Genomic DNA, 23,198 nt, shown 5'->3' with positions numbered 1-23,198 from the left:
CTCATCTCAAAAAAGATATACTGGCACTAGAAAAGGTTCAGAAAAGAGCAACTAAAATGATTAGGGGTTTGGAACGGGTCCCATATGAGGAGAGATTAAAGAGGCTAGGACTCTTCAGCTTGGAAAAGAGGAGACTAAGGGGGGATATAATAGAGGTATATAAAATCATGAGTAATGTGGAGAAAGTGGATAAGGAAAAGTTATTTACTTATTCCCATAATACAAGAACTAGGGGTCATCAAATGAAATTAATAGGCAGCAGGTTTAAAACAAATAAAAGGAAGTTCTTCTTCACGCAGCACACAGTCAACTTGTGGAACTCCTTACCTGAGGAGGTTGTGAAGGCTAGGACTATAACAGAGTTTAAAAGAGAACTGGAGTAATTCATGGTGGTTAAGTCCATTAATGGCTATGAGCCAGGACAGGTAAGGAATGGTGTCCCTAGCCTCTGTCTGTCAGAGGGTGGAGATGAATGGCAGGAGAGAGATCACTTGATCATTGCCTGTTAAGTTCACTCCCTATGGGGCACCTGGCATTGGCCACTGTCGGTAGACAGGATACTGGGCTAGATGGACCTTTGGTCTGACCCGGTACGGCCTTTCTTATGTTCTTATGCTCACAAGAAGCTCTTATTACTAAATGCAACATAAAGAGAGGAGAGCCAAATGTTTGCCTTCTTGTTTAACAGTGCTTATACAGCTGCTAAATATAAATGTAGTCAAAGCTTTTGGCAATACTCTGCAGCTTGCACTCACAAAATTCTGGGCACATTTGATCTAACTATAACCCTGTGAGTGAAAGACTCTATAGAGGCAAATGTAAATTCTTTCAGCGAAATGTCTTTAGAAATCCATGTAGAAAGTTATTGGGCTTGCTGGTGGATCCACTGACAGGTCAGTAACTGAGTGAGAGTCAGTAGTATTCATCCAATTTCTGCATGAAGGGAAACCTTATGCTCTCTTTGCTGACATAATATACTTGGAATTTGAAACAGCTGATGGTAGTGCATAAGGAATAAAAACTGATTTGGGATTACTGCAGAAAAGCTCAAATCAAAACTGGCCTGTCTGCCTGATTTAAGATGGTACGGCAGTAAATATGAGCTATTCTAGTAGTATGCAGCCAAAGATAGACAAGACACTTCTCATGGTGGTATTTGTGCAGTACACAAACCACAACCTTGAGTTTGCTTATTTGCATCTCAAAATAGATGATTTCTTTCTTAAAAATGGTTGAGTTTATTTTGAAAGATGTTTTCAATTTTTTGGCAACTTCAAGCCCTTGCTGATGCCTCTGAGGTGGCTAAGAGCTATGTGTTCATGATATACTCTGGGCTTGTTTGTCAGGACTGAAGGCAATGATCAAAATTATCATTTGGCTGTTGCCCATGTGGGGATTTGTAGAAATTGACTCAGAGCCTGATGTAGCATGAACAATAGGCATTCCTAAGGAGATCAAAAGAAGCAAATTTGTGGGCACACTATTTGTTGTTTTTAAGATGGGCTTAATCACCATTATGACTGAAATCTCCCTCTCACTTTTTAAAGAGAAGATCTGTTTGAGGTTTTGCAAAAGCTAGAAAGTGCTATACTGGAATTCAGTAATGAAAGACAGACTTGGCCCTTATAGCTGAAATACACTTAAGGATAGCAAATTTCTAGGGTTAACTGTTTCTGTATCTTTAGAGGTAAAGCTGCAGAAAAATCAGATACGTATGCTTAAAGCTGCCATTGAAATGATGGATGCCAGATTTACCAAGCAACCGTAGCAAGCATTCACATGATTTCAGTGCTTTAACTCCACATGGGCCTCATGGGGAGGAAATGATCTATTGGGATTGCTAGAGCACTTCATACAGGTATTCATTGAGGCGGAAAAGGAGAGTGCCCTGCTCTAAAATTTCATTTTAAATACCATGAACTTCACAACAAATGACAATGCATTTGCCTGTCTAACAAAGCTTTTGGAGGGAGATTTTCAAAGGCACAAATGGGAGTAAGGCACCTAACTGTCCTTTGTGCCTTTAAAAATCTCCCCTGTAACCACCAGGACACTTGAGATTTAGGGTCTATTGCTGTTACAGGAAATTTTGTCCTTCAGTGGTAGAACATGGGTTTGCTACAGTTAACTTAAGTCAAGCCTATTTTCATATATGTAGCAAGGCACACTCCAAGACTTGATGCAGATAATAAAGGCCAAAGTAATAGCGTTCTAGTCCCATCAGTCTGTTCTCTGCTGGTATTAAGAGTGACTTAGAAATGGACAGATTTATGGTAAATAAGGATGCTTATGGAAGTGGAGAGGAGCATGAAGGTCTGATTCTCTTGTTTCAAAGCCTGTGTAGTGGAGTATTTTAGGTTAGCTCCCCTTGCTTATCCTACGGGATTAGAGCTTTTATTAATTTTTTTTAATAAAAGAACACCATCAACTTAAAAATCACACTTCTGTCTGAAATTTGTAATACCCAAGATTTCTATAACTAAGATTAGAGGGAAATGATTTTTCAGTTTCTTTACTTTGTTTACTTGACAGCACTTTTTGTACAGACAGTTTAATTGTTTTAATGATAGTCTGTTTTCACCTTGGTGTATTTGTAGCTCTTCCTCACAGCAAAAAAGATGAGACTTTTTCTTTTATATATATTTTTAAAAGTGATTAAAATGGCAACAATTGGTAAGGGAACTTGGGTAGGTATAACACCTGACACTCTTTTTAACTCAATTTTTGAAACTGTCCACATTTCAAATTGTGGCAGTGTTCTTTTAATGAGAAGTTCTAATCTGGCAAGGTTAGTACTGGAACTTGATCTTCTTATAAACAAACTGCTTTTAATTTTAATGGGTTTATTGGACAGTTACTCCTACCAAAAATGGGAGATCATGAAACATATTTGTAATTTGAATGTGTAAAGCATGTTTCTTGACTTTCTCCTGTTGCATCTAGCAGTATATTGACCATTTTCCTTGGTAAGTCATTGGTGGGCAGTTTTATAGTCTCATTAGTTTTATATCCCTCTCTTCCTGCTCCATTTACTTGCATATCTTGGTTTTACCATATACAGGAATAAAATTGGGGGGGGAGGGGGAAGAGGTGGTAGTAGTCTTTCAAGCTCTATCTTCAAAATAATCACCTATGTGAGACACTAAATTGCAATGCTACTCACAGTTGCTTATAATCATGCTTCCTTTGTGAACTCCACTGTGCTCATTGAGCTTGGGTCACCCCTTGGTGAGGCTTGAATATGCCTATAGGATTTGATGGCTCCCTCAGCTTACCCCTTTCATGGATGTGGGGGGGGGGGCACCTGCTTGTGACACCAAATTGAGATATCTCTTGCAGTAAATTGTGCAGATCTGTAATCCTCCCGCTCCTTTCTTACATGAGCAAGAAAATAGTTAACAATGTTGACATTTAAATGATCATCTCAGGAATCTGAGGCAATGTCTATAGTAGGAGTGCTTTCCTGAAGTAGGAATACTACGCTATACCAGCAAAGCACTCTTACAGTAGGCGCAGCTATACAGGCAAAGCTGCAGTTTGTACTGGAATAGTGAAACTGCTCCCTACAAACAAAACAAACTGTACTGCTAAAAGCAAATTTTATTGGTATAACTGCACCTGCACTAGGGGCTTCTGCTGTCATGGCTATATGTCAATCAGGGATCACACCTCTTCACACCCCTTGACCAATATAACTATGCCAACAGAAGTTACTCCTGGGGGAATTCTGTGACAAAAAATTAAAAATTCTGTGCACAATATTTTAAAATTCTGCATATTTTGTCAAAATAACACAATATAATCACGCCAGTTTCAATTATTTTGATAATTTATTTCAAAATACCTGTCAACAACTATGTCTGTAACAATACAGACAACAAAAAAAGATTCAGGAAATGTTTTTTGACAAATAGATTCCTTACTAGGTATATTAATACAGAACTTTGAGTAATGGTTCATTTAAACTACAATACAGAAACATATTTCCCGCACCCCTCAGAAGCAGTGTAAATGTTGGGGAGTCAGGGGTAATGGAGGAGCTGAGGGAAAGGGAAGTAATTTCTGGGAAGGAGCCTGGGAGTGAAAGTGAGGGTTGTTGGGTGTTGGTGGGAGAAATATGAACAGGGTTTTTTTTTTGGGGGGGGGGGGGGATTGTTAGGGAGTTGGGGAGTTCCTCTGCCCATGCAGACCCTAGCTGACCCCCAGCCTCTCCCATTCAGTCAGGCACCATCTGCCCCTGTCCCCATGTGTCCCTTTCTCCCTGCCCCCCCATCCCCATGTGTCCCTAGAACCCCCCACTCAGCTACCCCCAGTCCCCATGTGGCTCTGCCCCCCCCCGCCCCTGCATCCCACTCCTATTCAGTCCCTGCTCCAGTCTGTCTCCCCAATAGCCCTTCTGAACCCCAGTCTATGTGACCTCCCAGCAGCCCCTTGTGCTCCGCTCTCCTGCCCCCAATATCCTGTGCCTCCTCACCTGGCCCCATGGACAGTGCACGGTAAGGAATGCAGCCTCTGCTCTCTCCCTATCAGCTACTGACTGCTAAGGCCTGTGAGTGGTAAGCAAGCTGCCTCTGTTCTGGTGCCACAGCAGCCCCGCGTGAGCGAAAGGCATAACTGCAGAGCCTCTCTGGCAGAATGTATTTTCTGCAGAGAAAAAAAAATTGCAGGGCACGTGAATTGTGTGTGCGCGCAGTGGTGCAGAATTCCCCAGGAGTAAGAAGTCTGTAGATGTAGCCTGAGTGAACATCTCATTGAGATGAATGTGGAGTGCATGTCTTTCTGAGTTATTGTTCCAGGCTCTCTGTAGGCTCTAGTAGACATCTCTGTACTATTTATAGAGTTCAGATTTTTTAATTTTTCTGTGCAGTCATAACAGTGAGAGCCTTAATCTATTTTTTTAAACTGAATACTGAGATTCTGGAGAAATAGGTAGTAGCCTGAGTACTGACTGAATCTGAGCCCTGGCATACATAATCACATTATCAGATGTTTTGGCAAATTTCAAAGCAATTGGTGGGGCATTGATCCTTACATGAATCATAAAGAAGTCACCCACTACACTAGGTAAGAGAGCCTATCCCAAAATTGAGAGAGATTTGGTATTAAGGAAGAGGCTTTCCTGAGTGCCTCTGAGACAACATCCATGCTTCCTCTTTATAGGACCAGTAGATGAGTAATACTTGTGTTTCTCTTTTGCCATACACAATGAAGTAGGTCATGACTGTTCCATATTTTTCCTCAAAACAAATGTATTCTAGTGGGAGGCCTTAACCGAGGATGAAAGTTGCCTCTTAAATGAGAGCGCTCTGGTCATTCCTGTTGACCGCTAGTAAGGCTAGAACCAGAATATTCTATAGCTATTTTTGGTGTATTCTGTTACTAGTCACACTTAACTATATAGGGTAAAATGCATCATCTAGTTAAATTCTCTTTACTGCTTTAAACTAAAACTTTTTCACCAGCAGGAAAGTGATTGGAATAGTGTCCTTCTTCCATAGACAAATATTTTGGCATCTAAAATGCTAAGTGCTCAATGCAGCACTCCCACATGGTCCTGCCCTCATTTCTTTTTAAACTCTGCCTCAAAAAAAATCCCCCTAAACTGGCAGGTGTGTTGATTTCAGCACAAGATTTTGTGGCTTGTGTACTTGTATTTTTTGTAACTTTTATAACTACTACTACATTGTTAAATAGGCATCTCTCTTTGGTATAAACATAAGGTAAATACTATCTCTCTTTCTCAACCTGAAACTTCATCTGAAATGTAGTAGAATAGCATTGTACCCTCAGCCACTAGCAATGTAATGTGTTTTGATTTCCTAGTGATAATGTAACTATGTTCAGTTACACTTTACATGTTACTCTATCATAGTAGTGACCTAATTATTAAATTAAGAAATAGTAGTTGACCAATTCATCATAACAATTTTCATGCTACATGCTTAAATGCAAGGGGAAGAATTGGTTCCTTATGTAAAAGTCTGCGTCAACCTCTCCTGCTTCGATCTGCATTGGAGCATTTTTAAATAAGCTGCCCATTTCCACTTGTCTGCGAGAACGGAATAGAGCCGAGGAAGCAGTTACACAAATGAGAGGTTTCTTCGGCTATTTTAGGTTATAGGGGCTGGGCTACCTTTGTAAATCCACGAATAGTACTGTCATTTTCCAGCTTCCACGAAAGCTGAAGGAGCTCCAATTCTAAATGATTATGAAGTGGTGTATTAGGTATTACAGACTGAAAACAAAATCAAAGGCTAGTAGGGCAGGAAATCCAGCTGTGCAGTAAACACAATTTTTAAAAAGGGCAGAGGGGAACGAAGGGATCACTCAGGTCAGGCCTCGGGGATCCGCAGCTAAGGGAAGTAACTAGCAGCCCCTTTAACATGAGGCGTTACAGTTTCTAACCACCCCTGCGGCTGTTCCGGGCTGGCCGCAGCCTGACACCGCTTGGGGACAAAGGGAGGTGTTTACACGACACTCCTTTTTCAAGCAGTCTGAGAAAATACCTCCCGCCGGCTGCTGGGTCTCCTAGAGCCGCTCCGCAGCACGACCCCCACGCGCACAGGCAAAGCTCAGCGGCGCACTCGAGGAGAGGGGGCGGGGCGCCGCACAAGGCCCGTTACTGCTCCGTAGGCCCCGCCCCTTCGCTCCCACCTCTCAGCGCGTTGGCTACACCGCCCCCTTTTCTTGTTTGGCGCCTGCGCAGATTGAGCGGCGCATGACGGCTCGCGCGAGAAGCGGCGGCGCGCGTTGGGTTCTGCTTGCCGCGGTGGGGGGCTGGTGGCCGCTGCCGGCCGGGCCGGGTGCGTTGGACGTTGAGGTACCGGGGCTGGGCGGGCGCGTGGGCCGCTCTCCGGGGAGAGGCGCTGGCCGGGCGGTGCGGGGGCCAGGCAGGAGGCGGCCTTGACCTTGCCATGGTCCCGCTGGGAGGAGCGGAGGCCGCGGGGCTGGGGGGGCCTGGCACCCCCGTGCTCCTGCCGCCGACCCGAGCGGACTCGGGGCTCTGAACACTCGTACTCCGCGGGCCCCCTCGCCGCTCCGCCAGGGCACCGCCCGCAGGAGACCCGCTCGGTGACCTCTGCGTGCCTCTGGCCCTCGGGCTCCCTGAGCCGCGCTTGTGTTGGGGCTCGGGGCTGTCTGCGCCCCCGGGCGGCCGGGGCTCTCGCCTCCCCCACGGCACTGCGAGGGGCGCCCCTCTCCGGAGCGGGTTAGGGCCCCACTCAGACCTGCGCTCCCGCCTGTTCAAGCTAGGCCTTGGGTCACGGCTGGATGTGTACGGCCCCATCACCGTAGTGTCTAGGCCCCTGCTGGAGACTCGCACACTTGTTCTCCTACCAGCCCAGGGAGGTAGAGAAGTATCTTCCCCATTTTACAGCTGGGGACCCGAAGTGCAGAGAAATCTGGGTGACCTTGGACAAATCACTTAAATCTGGCAGAATTCGGAGTTGAATGCAGATCTCCCAATCCACCTACAGTGCTTTAATCTCAAGATTGTTCTTCTCTTCAAATTAGGCTACAGTACTGTGAAGGTAGAATTTAACCTTACACATAGAATTAAGCAGTTTTGTTGATATAGGAAATAGCATAAAATTTAGTTCACTCTCTGTTACAAGTATTAATTCATTCAGGTCTAAAAAGAACAGCAAAAGGAATTATTTTTGTCACATGTGGCAGTATACACAGAGGACACAGATGCCTAAGGAGGTGCTATTTTTAAAGATACTCCTCAGAGTAGACCCACACTTACTGGAGGTCACATGGTAATTTGGGGCAGAACCAGACTATAACCCATGACTGTCATAAAAATAATAGTTCTGATATTTTTTTGTTGAAGACTGAGGGACTTAGAATAACATTTTACTTTGCTCTGATATAGCTCAGTAGATACATTCTTGGACATTTGCTAAAAAGCCAGGTATTTTGCTGGTGTTCATGAATTCATCATTAATTGTAAATGCTGAGTGTTTAACTATTTATATATGCTGACCATCCTATGCCTGTTTTTTACTTTAATTTCTTTTTAGTGACTTGGTGTGGAAAATGTGTTCATGGTTATAATATATGGAGATATACCTATCTCATAGAACTGGAAGGGACCCTGAAAGGTCATCAAGTCCAGCCCCCTGCCTTCAGTAGCAGGACCAAGTACTGATTTTGCCCCAGATTCCTAAGTGGTAGGGTTACCATTCGTCCGGATTCCCCCGGACATGTCTGGCTTCTTGAGCTAAAAATAGCGTCTGGGGGGAATTTATAAATGTCTGGACTTCCCCCCCCCCCCCCCCCCCCCCCCCCCCCCCCCCCCCCCCCCGGCTAACAGGGCAGCCGGCCGGATGGTGCCACTTACATGGGGCTCCGACAGCCAGAGAGAGCCCCTCCTCCACTTCCCCCTCCTCTCCCCTGCAGCTGAGAGCGCTCCCTCCCTGCATTCGCAGATCGCCTCCAGCAGACTGGAGCTCCTCCCCCGTCCCCAGCGTGCCGGGACGAACGGCTCAGGCCGTTCCTGGGCAAGTTCACAGAGACATTAGGCGAAGGTCAACAATAAGGGGGCCAGGGAGTCGGAGAAGGGGCAGGGAGGTTTTGGAGGGGGCAGTCAAGAGACGGGGGGTCGGGAGTTCGGGGGAGGGCTTTCTGGGGGGGTGTGGATAAGGTTTTGGGCAGTCAGGGTACAGGTAGGGAGTAGGATCCTGGGGGGCAGTTGGGGAGGGGTCTTAGGAGGGGACAGTCAGGGGGCAAGAGGCAGGGAGGCTTAGGTAGGGAGTGGGGTTCTGGAGGGCAGTTAGGAGCAAGGGTCCCAGGAGGGGGCAGTCAGGGGACAAGGAGCAGGGGGGCGGCTGTCAGGGGGCAGGGGTGGGGAGAGGGATCGGAGCAGTCAGGGGACAGGGAGCAGAGGGGTTTAGATGGGTCGGGAGTTCGGGGGGGGGCTGTCAGGGGGTGGGGAGTGGTTGATGGGGCGTGGGAGTCCCAGGGGGCTGTCTGGGGGTGGGGATGTGGATAAGGGTTGGGGGCAGTCAGGGTACAGGTAGGGGGTAGGATCCTAGGGGGCCAGTTAGGATGGGGGGAGGGTCAGGGGTCCCAGGAGGGGGCAGTCAGGGGACAAGGAGCGGGGGGAGGGTTGAGGGTTCTGAGGGGGGGAAGTGGGAGGGGCGGGGCTGGGACAGGGCGGGGCTAGGGCAGGGCTCCTCCCGTCCTCTTTTTTGCTTGCTGAAATATGGTAACCCTACTAAGTGGCTCCCTCAAGGATTGAACTTGCAACCCTGGGTTTAGCAGGCTCAAACTACTGAACTATCCCTCTCCCCCACTATGTTTTAGTAAGAATTGCCTACGGTTTTGTCTTTTAGATGTACAATTTTTTTCTCTTCAGATCTGATCTAAAATTAGAAGTTATGATGGGTTTGTCAGCTTCATCTCCATCTGTTGCCGTTCAGTCAGCAAATGTATCTGTACACTCTCAGACAGCATCTCCACCTTCAGAATGTCCCATGCATCAGGAAAAAATGGAAGGTAACTACCTGCCAAAATGGAGTGAAACAAAATCTAAACCTCAGAAAAGTGCTTTGAAAGATATTTGGCAAGGAAGGAAAGCTATTTATCAGAAATGGAGTATTAGTATGACAAGTGTCTTCCTTCACAAAAATGCAACTTGCAAGTAGTTGTATTTTTAAAGGTAAAGAGGTGTGAGTTTCTTACCAAGCTGATGTGTTGGATGTTTAAAGTTGTATTTTCTTACATTGCTATAGTTATTTGTGTCCTCAACTACAGAACTCTGAACTGAGGTCTTGGAAGATAAGAAGAGCTGATTCCCAAATGCATTCTTAAAATGTGTAGGCATATACTCTTTAAGTCTAGCTAGTCTCAGTGACTTGAGATTTTTTAAACTGTAAATGCCAAAAGCTACTTTAATTTAATCTTAAAGTTTGGGGTTCCACACTTAGTCATTATAAATCAGAACATGCAGAAGACTAGGTTCAAACAGCAATATTTGCATAGCTGTGTTGCATACCCTGTAGTCTATGTATATACTGTTGCAAACATTGTTAGACTACACATTTAATCAGAAAAACAGAAGCAGAAAATACAGTATGTTGCAAAGCAGCAGAATTGGTTTTCTTTTTTCCCCAAACATTAGCATTTGCATTTCTTGACTGTTGGTAACTAACGAATCTTAAGTTGCACAGTTTTTAGAATTCTTAAAGGTAATTAAAAATCTTTAATGTGGTCTTGGCATTTAAGATGCCTCAAATGCTTTGGAATGTAGAAATATATGTTCTTGAAGTGTGTATCTTCTCTGAAATGACGGTAAATATAGCATTGTGAAATTCTGTCTGTTTCCCTATAACTTCCAAATTTGACACCCTTAGAGAATTTGGATGGCTATGAAGTTTGGGGGAAAACATCCCAATAAATTCATGTTTGATCAGAAACAAGTATGGAAACATCAGTCCCAAATAAAGTGGATTTGAATATGTGGAAAAGGTTTTATAATAGAAACTCTTCTGGAACTTGAATTGTATTGGTCACTACTAAGCACTTGCAATAATAATTGTGGGAGTACTGTTTTTAAGGAAAGTTCATCACAGTAACTGTTACAGGTTCTCCATTAAGTTAATGACTTGCTTTTTTATATCAAGTAATCACAAATTAGTGTTTTAACTCTTCTCTATTAAGTCTGTTTTTTTCATCATTCCCTCCTTAGGCCCAGATCCTGCAATCTCATCTGCACAGGCAGACCAGTAAAGAGTCTGAACTAAGTCAGTGGGGCTCCACATAGGATCTGGGATTTCAGGAACAGGGGTTTTGTTGTATATGGATGTAAAAAAATAAGGTTAATTATTTTCAAGTTGCTTGGTGTCAGCATTTAACAAGAGACTTTGGTGTGTTACTTATCAGATGAAATCTGTGGATATCATTCTTTTAGGAATCATCAGATTACTTACGCAAAACTGCAAAATTCGTTATTGGCAATTTAAATTCAAGAGGCATGTTAAAACTACAAGCACAGGAATGAAAAAACTGCCAATTCTTTGACTGACAAGAGTACTTGTGTCTAATTGAAACTGTCAATATCATTATGTTGCTGTCCCTTAAAAATATGAAATAATATCCTCTTAAGAGGAGGCTGGAACCATTGCTCAACTGAAATGAGCAAAAGGGGGGTGGATGGGTGCAGGGGAGGGTTTGGTTTGTATTTACATTGTGCTTTGCTGAGCTCTAAGAGAATTGACTTGTGTATCAACTTGCAAACCATGTTCTTCCCTTTCCAAGTCCCATTACATTTGATTATGAATTGTATTTTTGTACTAATGCATGGTTTAATGTTTTCTTTATTTCAGGTTGTCCAATGCACATGAAATCTCCTGACCAAGGTGCTGAGAACCAAAATAATAATGTTCCTGCACATCAAGAACGAGCATATGAATATCTGGAGTGTCCTATGAAATCTAGTACATCTCAAATGAAAGATGACATAGATCCAAGAAATATGGTAACTTTTATGTAGTCTGTGTGTTGTCTTAAGGCCTGTTCCCTTCTAAAGTGACTATGTAAACGATATCTCAGTAGTAGCACTGGCACAGACAAAAGAACTGTCCTTGTTAAAGCTGTTGTTCTATCTTTAATACTGAATTTCCCGGTCATATATTTGTGTTGCGAATACACTTGAAGAGAAACTGTTGAATACAGTAGTTAAGGCCTAAAATTTGATCTACTTTTAAAATCATTCCACTTGGGTAAGGAATGCCCTTACGATTATAAATGTCTACTTAACGACAAAGACAAGATGGCCCATAGAGCCACTGCTATATGTGTGTTAAAGGTTCATTTAATATTTCCAAGGCTGACAGGGATGTGAGCACTGTGGTGTGTTGAATGATGAGCTCTAACTGATGGAGTTGCTCAGATGGGTCTTTTGCAGGGCCTCAGCAAGGTTCTCTCTGTTTAAAGTAAAACTGTGATGTAGAGCTTTGGGTTTCAAGAGGAGAAAAAGGACGTATGGCAGTCTTAGGCATGGATGAGGAGTACCAACTTCAGAAGAGAAATAGTTATTTCTTCAAAGGGCCATGCTTTTTGATGTCTGTAGTAACTGTTTAGTTATACTGTGATTACTATGTTATAGTTATACTGTGTTAGTTAGTTATACTGTGATTACTATGGAATGGAAATCTATCAACCTCATGAAGAAACTTGCACAAGTACAGACAGATATCATCTTCCTTTCTAAATGCAAACGGATGGACATCATACCAAATAGCAATGGATTTTTCACCTTCAGTCTATCTACATACATCACAGACCACAGTGAGAGATTATGCCATACACTATCAAAGAAACTGAGGAATCACCTGATCAGCATCCTATACAGCAAACAGGAAAACATCAAAAAAGAGCTCTCCAACCTGGAGACTTTCATTAATAACCAACCTTCCACACAAATGGACTTCACTAAAATAAGACAGGAGATCTACACTACACACTTCACCTTACTACAAAGGAAAAAGGACCGTAAGCTGTCTAAACTCCTACCTGCCACATGGAGCCACAACAGTGGTACCCCTAACTCCCCCAGCAATATCGTCAATTTATCCAGCTATACACTCAACCCAGCAGAAGAGTCTGTCCTATCTCGGGGACTCTTTTTGCCCCAGCACCCCCACGAACATGATACAGTTCTGTGGTGATCTGGAAGCCTTCTTTCACCGCTTCCGACTCAAAGAATACTTTCAAGATAACACTGAACAGTGCACTGATACACAGATCTTCTTCCTGTGTTGTTGGTGGGAGGGTAACTCCACATGGATTCCTCCTGAGGGTCGAAATGACAGTCTGAATCTATACATAGAATGCTTCCGCCTACGTGCACAGGCAGAAATTATGGAAAAACAGTATCGCCTGCCTCAACCTAAGTCGTGCAGAACGCAATGCCATCCACAGCCTCAGAAACAACCCTGACGACATAATCAAAGAGGCTGATAAAGGAGGTGCTGTTGTCGTCATGAACAGGTCTGACTACCAGACGGAGGCTGCCTGATAACTCTCCAATACCAAATTCTACAGGCCACTTTCCTCAGATCCCACTGAGGAATATAGTAAGAAACTGCACCATCTACTCAGGACACTCCCTACACTAATACAGGAACAATTCAACATACTCTAGGAGCCCCGACCAGGGTTATTCTATCTACTACCCAAGATCCACAAACCTGGAAATCCTGGTCACCACATCATCTCTGGAATTGGCACTCACTGAAGGACTATCCAGATATGTAGACTCTCTCTCTGCTCAGACCCTATGCCACCAGCACTCCCAGCTATCTCTATGACACCACTGATTTCCTGAGAAAACTACAATGCATTGGTGATCTCCCAGAAAACACCATCCTAGTCACCATGGATGTGGAGGCTCTCTACACAAACATCCCACACACAGCTGGAATACAAGCTGTCAGGAACAGTATCCCTGATGATGACACTGCACAACTTGTTGCTGAGCTCTGTGACTTTATCCTCACGCACAACTGTTTCAAATTTGGTGACAATCTATACCTCCAGACCAGTGGCACCGCCATGGGCACCCGCATGGCCCCACAATATGCCAACATTTTTATGGCTGACCTGGAACAACGCTTCCTCATCTCTTGTCCACTCACGCCCCTCCTCTATCTACGCTACATTGACGACATCTTCATCATCTGGACCCATGGGAAGGAGACTCTTCTACAATTCCACCATGATTTCAACAGCTTCCACCCCACCATCAACCTCAGCCTGGACCAATCTACACGGGAGGTCCACTTCCTAGACACCACAGTACAAATAAGTGATGGCCACGTTAACACCACCCTATACCGAAAACCCACCGACCGCTATGCCTACCTTCATGTCTCTAGCTTCCACCCCGGACACACCACATGATCCATCGTCTACAGCCAAGTACTGAGGTACAACCGCATCTGCTCCAACCCCTCAGACAGAGACCAAAACCTACAAGATCTTCACCAAGCATTCTCAAAACTACGATACCCGCACAAGGAAATAAGGAAACAAATCAACAGAGCCAGACGTGTACCCAGAAGCCTCCTGCTACAAGACAAGCCCAAGAAAGAAACCAACAGAACTCCACTGGCCATCACCTACAGTCCTCAACTTAAACCTCTCCAACGAATCATCAGTGAGCTACAACCCATCCTGGACAATGATCCCTCACTTTCACAGACCTTGGGAGGCAGGCCAGTCCTCGCCCACAGACAACTTGCCAACCTTAAGCATATTCTCACCAGCAACCACACATCGCACCATAACAACTCTAACTCAGGAACCAATCCATGCAACAAACCTTGATGCCAACTCTGCCCACATATCTACACCAACACCACCATCACCGGACCTAACCAGATCAGCTACAACATCACCGGTTCATTCACCTGCACGTCCACCAATGTTATATATACCATCATGTGCCAGCAGTGCCCCTCTGCTATGTACATTGGTCAAACTGGACAGTCACTACGTAAAAGAATAAATGGACACAAGTCAGATATCAGGAATGGCAATATACAAAAACCTGTAGGAGAACACTTCAACCTCCCTGGCCACACAATAGCAGATGTAAAGGTAGCCATCTTACAGCAAAAAAACTTCAGGACCAGACTGTAAAGAGGAACTGCTGAGCTTCAGTTCATTTGCAAATTTGACACCATCAGATCAGGATTAAACAAAGACTGTGAATGGCTAGCCAACTACAGAAACAGTTTCTCCTCCCTTGGTGTTCACACTTCAACTGCTAGCAGAGGACCTCACCCTCCCTGATTGAACTAACCTCGTTATCTCTAGACTGATTCTTGCCAGCATATTTATACCTGCCCCTGGAAATTTCCATTACATGCATCCGATGAAGTAGGCATTCACCCACGAAAGCTTATGCTAGAATACATCTGTTAGTCTTAAAGGTGCCACAGGACTCTGTTGCTTTTATGATATATCAAAACATTTTTGGCTCTGAGATTTTGTTAATCTAATCATTTGTGTTTAGATGCCACCGCCTAATCAAATGCCATCCCTGAATCAACCATTTCCACTATCAACTATCCGAGAAGAGTCTTCCATTCCTAGAGCGCATTCAGAACAAAAATGGGTTTATCCGTCAGAGCAAATGTTTTGGAATGCTATGCTAAGGAAAGGGTAAGTAAACTGATTTTACCCAGTAGAATGTGTGCTAGCCTGAAGACTGCAAAATAACTCATTATGCGTTGATATTGTATGCATTTAATTAAGGAGTTGATGGGCTCCAGGCAGTAATCAGTCAGCTTGTTCAGAGAAGTCCGTATCCTTTCAAAACGTTTCTGAGGAGTAAATTGGTCTTAAAAACTTGGTCACTATGGATTTTTTTTAGTCTTTTTTTTTATTTTTTTTTTTAATTTTTTTTAAACTAAAGTTCCACCATTGTGAACATTAGATCAGGTCCACTGGTGTTAGCAACATGGAACCCTTCATGTAGACCAGGCTTCTGTGTCTGTCAGTATCATAAAATCAGTTAGACATTCACTAAACAGGTTAAGATAAAATGTTAAAAATGTTGGTGGCTGCAGGAGCTTTGGTTATAACTATTGGTTGCCTAGTGTTGACTAGTATAGAAATTAAAATGGTTTTAGCAATAGTGCGATTTCTTTTTTTTTTTTTTTTTAGTGTAGACAAGGCCTGAATGACGACTCTTAGCCTAAAAAATACTTTGGATCAGTAATGGGAGAGTGAGACAAAACTCACTTTTTCATACAAATAATACGTGTCTAAAGTGTGTTCTTGTTGAAACTGTCATATTTAAACTTATCTTTTGAAGGTCCAATTGATGATAAAAATACAGTAGTTATTTATAGCACTGTATTCAAAGTAGTAAAACTTTAGTCCATGTATTATAAACCATCTTAACACTAAGGGCCTGATCCTGCAAACCTGTATGCAGATGTTTAGCTTTATACACATGCTTAAATGTAAGCTCATGTATATGTGTTTGCTGGATTAGGGAATAAGAGAGTTATTTGTACATGACTCTTACATAATTTTTTTCTTTATCTAATATATTTATCTATCGAAAATGAATTTGGGTTGCATCCTACACAAAATTTTCTAAGCGTTGTGAAATGTAAACTAACTCTAGATAGCTTTGTCAACACATTCCAATACCATGACTTAGCTCATGCTGTTTATTTGTTCAAACTGTGATTAATGTTAAATAACTTTCTGTGTACAAATTATAGTTAAGTAGTTAAGAGGACTAAGCAGGGGACTGGAAGCTAGCAATGCATGACTTTTGACTCTGACAGAGTTGCTCTGTAATCTTGGGGCAGATCTTTTACTTCTCAGGGGAGATGGGGAATATAAGCTCCAATATTTGTAAAAAATTCCAAAATAGTGTTCCTTTCTTAGATGGAGGTGGAAAGATGATGACATAAACCCCAAAGATATGAATAATATTATCAAGATTCACAATCAGAACAATGAGCAGGCTTGGAAGGAGATTTTAAAGTGGGAAGCTCTTCATGCTGCGTAAGTACATTTGAGATGAAAAACAAAAAATTGCTTTTGTTCTTTCTACCGTAAGTCTTTAAAAGTTGGAATGGTTTCAGTTTATCCAGAAAATGACCTGATGTTTATAATTCCAAGACTTTGAGCCTTGTGTGTTTTTTGGATGTAGTACCAAAATCCCTTAGTTAGGAACAAAGGTTTAACAAGATTCAATGACTGAAAGTTTGTCAGCAACGTTTTTAAACTGGAAATAAGATGGAAATTTTTAATGGGTTAACTAACAATTGGAACATATTATCAAGGATGGGGTAAATTCTCTATCACCTGGAGTCCTCAAATCAAGATGATCTATCGTTCTAAAAGATATATTGTAGTTCAGCCACAGGATGGGGGGCTACATGCAGGAATCACTGGTGAAATTCTATGACCTGTGATATGCAGGAGATCAGACTAGATGATCATAAATGCCTTTCTGGCCTTAAAATCTATTGTATTAGATTATCATACTTTGTGCAGGATATTGGTGGCGGAGGCTATCTGAAAGCTGGTTACGGATCCCGTCATGTGCGTCAGTATGCTCCAGTCTCTCAGAGTAAGTTAAAATAACCTAGGGGCTGCTTTAACTTGTGCTGGAAATATGTCATAAAACTGGGCATACGGGGGTCAGACCAATGGTCCCTCTAGCCCAGTATCCTGTCTTTTGACGGTGGCCAATGTTATTGCTTCAGAGGGAATGAACAGAACAGGGAAACTATCGTGTGCTCTAGTCCCAACATCTGGCAGTCAGAGGCGTAGGGACACCTAGAGCATGGGGTTGCATCCCTGACCATCTTGTCTAGTAGCCGTTGATGAACCTTTCGTCCATGAAGTTACCTAATTATTTTTTTGAATCCAGTTATACTTTTGGCCTTCACAACATCCCCTGGCAAGAAGATCCACAAGTTGACTGTGTGCTATGTGAAGAAGTACTTCCTTATGCTTGTTTTATATCTGCTGCCTGTTAATGTAATTGGGCAACCTCTAGTTTTTGTGCTCTGTGAAGAGTAAATAACACTTCCTTATTCACTTTCTCCACACCATTCATGATTTTATAGACCTCAGTCGTATTCCCCGCAGGGAACCATATGTCATCTGAGAATCAGCAGAGCTCCACCTTACCATCTCCCTCTGACACACCCTCTACACTGGGGTGAGCGGCTGTTTGGTGCAGGATCCAACTCTGCCATTTTTACACCAACTGAGTACACCCCTGCTGTGGGTAATGCTTGGCCCACAGTCTCCTTCCACACTTGAGTGGTCTATTCAGAAAAGAAAATCTGGCCCAGTATGATCCCATTGGCCAGAAATGATCTTTAGTGTTTTTTCTTCCATAATGGATACTCTTATTGCTGCCCTCCCCGTTGGAGATACCGCTGAGATATGTTAGGTCACACTGTTACTTTCATATTTACTGAGAGCTTACTGCTGACTTGTAAATGTATTTTAAAGTAACTGTTTTATTATTTGAATAACTGATTTTTTTACCACAACTTTTTCTAATAAACAATTTATGTATCAGTAAAACAAGTTCTTAAAGTGTACGTTATCTGTCTTAAAACTGAAAATGTCTTTTTAATTGCCTAAAATATATTTAGGGAATGCCCATGTGGACCATCGTTGATCCGGTTTGGAGGTAAAGCTAAGGAGTTTTCACCTAGAGCCAGAATACGCTCATGGATGGGGTACGTTTGCAGGACTAGAATTTTTTTATTTTTCCTTATGTTGAAATGTGATGTAGAAGTAGATTTTTTTTTTTAAAATGCTTTCGAACTACAGTTTCAACCTATATTTACCAGAACAGAGGATTTTTGAACATATATTGTCGTAAAGTAACCTATATAGTACATATGACTTGTGCCCATTTTATGAAATGTCAGCTTGATTTAATAGCTGGTGTTAATTTACTGAATTCTCTTTCCAGATATGAACTTCCTTTTGACAGACATGATTGGATTATTGATCGTTGTGGGAAGGAAGTCAGATATGTTATTGATTATTATGATGGTGGTGAAGTAGATAAGAATTATCAGTTCACTATCTTGGATGTCCGTCCTGCATTTGATTCTCTCTCTGCTGTGTGGGACAGAATGAAAGTAGCTTGGTGGCGTTGGACTTCATAACTACACTGAATCTGTGTTTTCTCAAATTGAAGATGAGCTGCCATTTGAACTTTAAATAAAGATCAAAGTAACTGTGCTTATTTGCATTAACCAACATTGTCCTTATCTCTGGGGGAAAACACTATGCAGTTTTGTATGAACAGATATTTCAGACCATCTTTAATTTAAAAGTAAGGTACATGCTTTTCTCTTCCTAGGTTTATTTCAGTGTTCAAGTTCCCTCATAGCTGGAAAATCTTGTGTGTACTTCACAGTCAATTAAGACTAAACTACATAAAATTAGTGACTCACAAAGTGCCAGGCACAATGGGGCCTGACCCTGATTGAGCCTTTAGGCACTACTACAATATAGATAACAAAAAGTGGGAGTTTTGTAAAAGTTTTTACTTGGTCATTAAAAGTGGTACATGGATACCATGATGGTGGGTGTGGTGTAAAAGTCTAGGTAGATAATTTATTGTTGCAAACTAATTTATATACAGTTATATACCGGTATTTTACTCATCCATATCTAAAGCTGCTGAGATTATTTCAGTCGGACTAACTGTTTAAATAAAAAATATGGCATGTGAATACTTGTAAAGGTATGTTAAACTGAAACTAATGTAGGAAGAGTTGTGCCATTATTTTCAACAGACATTTTTTTTTTTTTTAAAGAAAAGCAATTAATAATTAGAAACACTGTGGTTACTTTTTCTTTTAAAATGCCGCTTCTGTATTGTATTCCAAAAAGCAGAAAATAAAATGGACATTTCAGGGTAGTTCAGTTTCATTTTTGAAGTTATGAAAAATCCATAGGGTTTGAGTTAATTGAATATATATTTAAAAGCCCATTGTCTTCAGTGGGTATTACATGGACACAGTGAAAAGCAGAATTAAGTTGTGTGTTAAATTTTAATTTTTGTGGCAAGTAACTGCCTCTCTTAAAGAAAAGATAATAATGGACACATTGTTCAGTTGTCACACATTTTGTGGAGTATATTGTTAAATTAAAATTTCTAGCCAGTGTTTTGCTGATTTGGTAGACAGTAAATTACTGTATGTTGAAATGTGTTGTCATTTAAAAGGTATAAATGTAGAGTATCAGAAATGTTAAGCTATTGATTTGACTTGCTGTTCTTGCTATCATAATGTAGATACACCTCTACCCTGATATAACGCTGTCCTTGGGAGCCAAAAAATATTACCGCGTTATAGGTGAAACTGCGTTATATTGAACTTGCTTTGATCCCCCGGAGCGCGCAGCCCTGCCCCACCCCCTCTCCTCCGGAGCGCTGCTTTACCGTGTTATATCTGAATTTGTGTTATATTGGGTCGCGTTGTATTGGGGTAGAGATGTATTTAAAATTACTTATTGCATATGGTGTAGCAATTTGAACAATCTTACATGTGTATAGTAAGGGAAATTACTTCGTAATAGTTTTCTAACTTGATATTCCCTATAAATCATACTTTGGGGTTCTGTGGCACCAGGAGCTCAGTGTAAAGCTTAAATTAATCCTCCCTTTCCTCCTATGTCCTGTTCTTGAGACTGATCAATCCACACATGTCACTTTGGATCGGTAGGAGTAACTGAATACTATGTATTCTAGGTCCTCTAGTGGGAAATTTCTCCAATATTACATAAGCCTAACTTTTGGATGAAGGGCTGTGTGTAATTGGATTTATATAGGAAACTACCTTCAGAGAGCTGTTTTGCAATCAACTGACTTTCACTTCATGAGGAAGTAACCTCATATCGCTCCTACTTTGAAGGTTGTAGTGGAGACCACCTTTGTTGTCCAGAGGAAAAGTTCCCCCTTCAGAGGCTTCCAGAAAGTATTCCAGAGCCTAAAGTCTAACATAACTGAGGTGCTTTTTCTCTCTCTGTTCTTGTTCAGAATAATCCTGTTCTATAGCCATCTGAATTGAAACCAGTTTTGGACAATAAATAATCCACCTTTGAGATTTATTTACTATTGTGCAAGAAAAGGCACAGCTACTAGGAAGATAAGTGGACAGCCGATGAAACCCTACATTTGCTAATGGAAGGGTTACAAACACAACGTAAGCAGTTGAGATTAGCACGTGGATACTCCCTGTATGATGTGTCCTCACACCTTACAAATACGTTTTGATAACTTGTGATACATACAGTCCTGATGCTGTATGTCTCATGCAAAACAGAAAAGGTAGCAATACTTAAATCAGTATTCAAAAACTTCAAAAAAAAACAACCCCTCACCTACCTCATTGATTGCAGAAACAAAATGGCTTCATTATCATTGATGTATTCAATGAAGAACCAGAAGATGTCATATACACCACTACTTGAGTTTCCTGTCTTCTAGTATGCTCCACTGGCTGTGTATAGATTCAAGTTTATTCTTTGCAATGCCTGAATATTATTACTTAAATGTGATATCTTGTCATTTGATTCTCTATTTTAATAAAGTGAACTTTTTTTACTTTGCTGTTGTAATATCTTCTAGTTTTAGACCCAAGCTGTTAGTGCTGGTGATGGCTTTTCCCAAATTTGGTGATTAATGAAATGATTCTGTTTACACCCTGTACTAGACTAGCCTTTCTACGTCTGTTAAGTAACTACACAGAACTGTGTCCGAGCCTTCGTTGGAGAATATGCTCTGCATATATTCAGATGAGGAGGGCATCTGAGAAGAGCTAAGAAGTCGGCTCAGTATTAGCTTGTAGTAGTAGCAGATATTGAAGCAAGAGCATATGTGTAACGGTTGAAGATTTGTCGAAGATTCACCATGTGTAAGGGGAGTGCAGAGGCCTGAAGTGATGCACGATCAACAGCAACCAAATTTCCAGTTCTACTGGAAAGAGGGAGATTCTATAAACTGAGAATTTAGGTTCTGATTCAAAGCACATAAATCAGTGGAAAGATCCACTGATTTTAATTACCCCTAGGCTAAGTCTACACTGTTTAGTAAACCTGGGTTTAGATTTAGGTTTAAGCCCAAGCCATCTACCGTCCACACACAAATCAGACGTAAGCCTGCAGACTCGGACAGCATATCGATCTATATCTGAATCTTGCTGCGATGTGGTCCAAGCCCTGGGATTTTGCAGTGTAAATGCAGTGCAAGTCTGGGTGGCCAAGCTTGGGTCTGGAGAGTCTGCTAAATAGCTAATGTTATCCCACAGTCCCCTGGGCCTGTTTCCCACCCCTTCAATCCCAAACTTCCCACTCAATTCTTAGGAACCGGATGCAACCTCCTGGTTTAAAGACAGCTACTTGGCGTTTAACCCTTTAGTTTTGTGCAGACTGCTCAATGGAAGTGCGCTGCTAGCTGGTCAGAGGAACACAGCTGGATTCTGGTTAATCTCTGGTGTGGTGCAAGCTAGAGATTCAACTTCAGCCAAAGCATGAGAGGATTGTGTCTACAAAGCTATATCTGAGTGTCTGGGGGGCCTTAGTGATTGACCAGGCTGGAGATCAATGCAGAGAGTGAACTACCAGAAAATCAAGGATGATAGCACCCTTATAAACCTGCACTTACAGGCACCACCAGAGGACAGCTACCAGCTGCTAGATGAAGGTCAAAAAGTGAACCTGGTACAGACACGGGTCCATGAAGATGGTAGGCAGAACACCTACAGTATACCCTAGTCTGTATTCAGAGGAGTGGTTTGGTGATGGCCCTGGGAAGCAACTTGCAGTGGAACTGGCAGCAGAGAAATCGCCAGAGCCTGGTAAGTTTCTGCTACAAAATATTTTACTGTTAATATATGGATTGGAGGGTTTTCTGACTATGGACCTATTAAATTATTAATACAAGCTGGGGGCTTAGTGTGCTTCCATTCAGAGCAGAACCCACTCTGGGAACTGAGGAGGGGGAAAAGTGGATGATTCAGGTGTTGGCTGGACCATGTCCAGGTAATGAGTGCTAGTACATGAAACAGTCAAATATACCCAATAAGCAGGTTGGGGCATTACAATTGAACCTCACATACCCCTCCCTGGTAATACAGCACACCCTTAAAAGTCAGCTATACCTGCACTGTCCTGGACAGCCTGTACATGAAGGGTTTTTTTTTGTTTTTTAAAGGGGGGGCATGAGTGTATTTGGTCCATAGTTGGCTGAAATAGGAATCTAAACAGTACTGAGGTGTGTGTACATAGTTCAGAGCTGCCTATACTTTAGCACCCTTATAAACCTGCACTTACAGGCACCACCAGAGGACAGCTACCAGCTGCTAGATGAAGGTCAAAAAGTGAACCTGGTACAGACACGGGTCCATGAAGATGGTAGGCAGAACACCTACAGTATACCCTAGTCTGTATTCAGAGGAGTGGTTTGGTGATGGCCCTGGGAAGCAACTTGCAGTGGAACTGGCAGCAGAGAAATCGCCAGAGCCTGGTAAGTTTCTGCTACAAAATATTTTACTGTTAATATATGGATTGGAGGGTTTTCTGACTATGGACCTATTAAATTATTAATACAAGCTGGGGGCTTAGTGTGCTTCCATTCAGAGCAGAACCCACTCTGGGAACTGAGGAGGGGGAAAAGTGGATGA

General features: G+C 42.3%; 1 protein-coding gene across 4 annotated transcripts; it reads left to right on the top strand.

Moving 5' to 3' along the window:
• Positions 1 to 6,707: 6,707 nt before the first annotated feature.
• On the top strand, positions 6,708 to 21,121 carry LOC128842381 (holocytochrome c-type synthase). Of its 4 annotated transcripts, none has more exons than XM_054038341.1 (7): positions 6,708 to 6,803; positions 9,362 to 9,501; positions 11,331 to 11,482; positions 15,026 to 15,174; positions 16,417 to 16,536; positions 18,150 to 18,236; positions 18,476 to 21,121. In XM_054038341.1, exons 2-7 carry the CDS (start codon positions 9,384 to 9,386, stop codon positions 18,672 to 18,674), a joined length of 825 nt encoding a protein of 274 aa, XP_053894316.1. In that variant the 5' UTR covers positions 6,708 to 6,803; positions 9,362 to 9,383; the 3' UTR covers positions 18,675 to 21,121. The 4 variants fall into 4 exon arrangements, with proteins under 4 accessions (XP_053894316.1, XP_053894315.1, XP_053894317.1 ...); XM_054038340.1 differs by having other exon boundaries at positions 6,710 to 6,820; XM_054038342.1 differs by lacking the exon at positions 6,708 to 6,803 and adding an exon at positions 6,875 to 7,529.
• The last annotated feature ends 2,077 nt before the right edge of the window (positions 21,122 to 23,198 follow it).

The sequence above is a fragment of the Malaclemys terrapin genome, chromosome 8 (assembly GCF_027887155.1).
Source record: "Malaclemys terrapin pileata isolate rMalTer1 chromosome 8, rMalTer1.hap1, whole genome shotgun sequence".
Taxonomy (NCBI): domain Eukaryota; kingdom Metazoa; phylum Chordata; order Testudines; family Emydidae; genus Malaclemys; species Malaclemys terrapin.
Note: the sequence above shows the minus strand (reverse complement) of the source record. Positions and strands in the feature narration are given on the sequence as shown.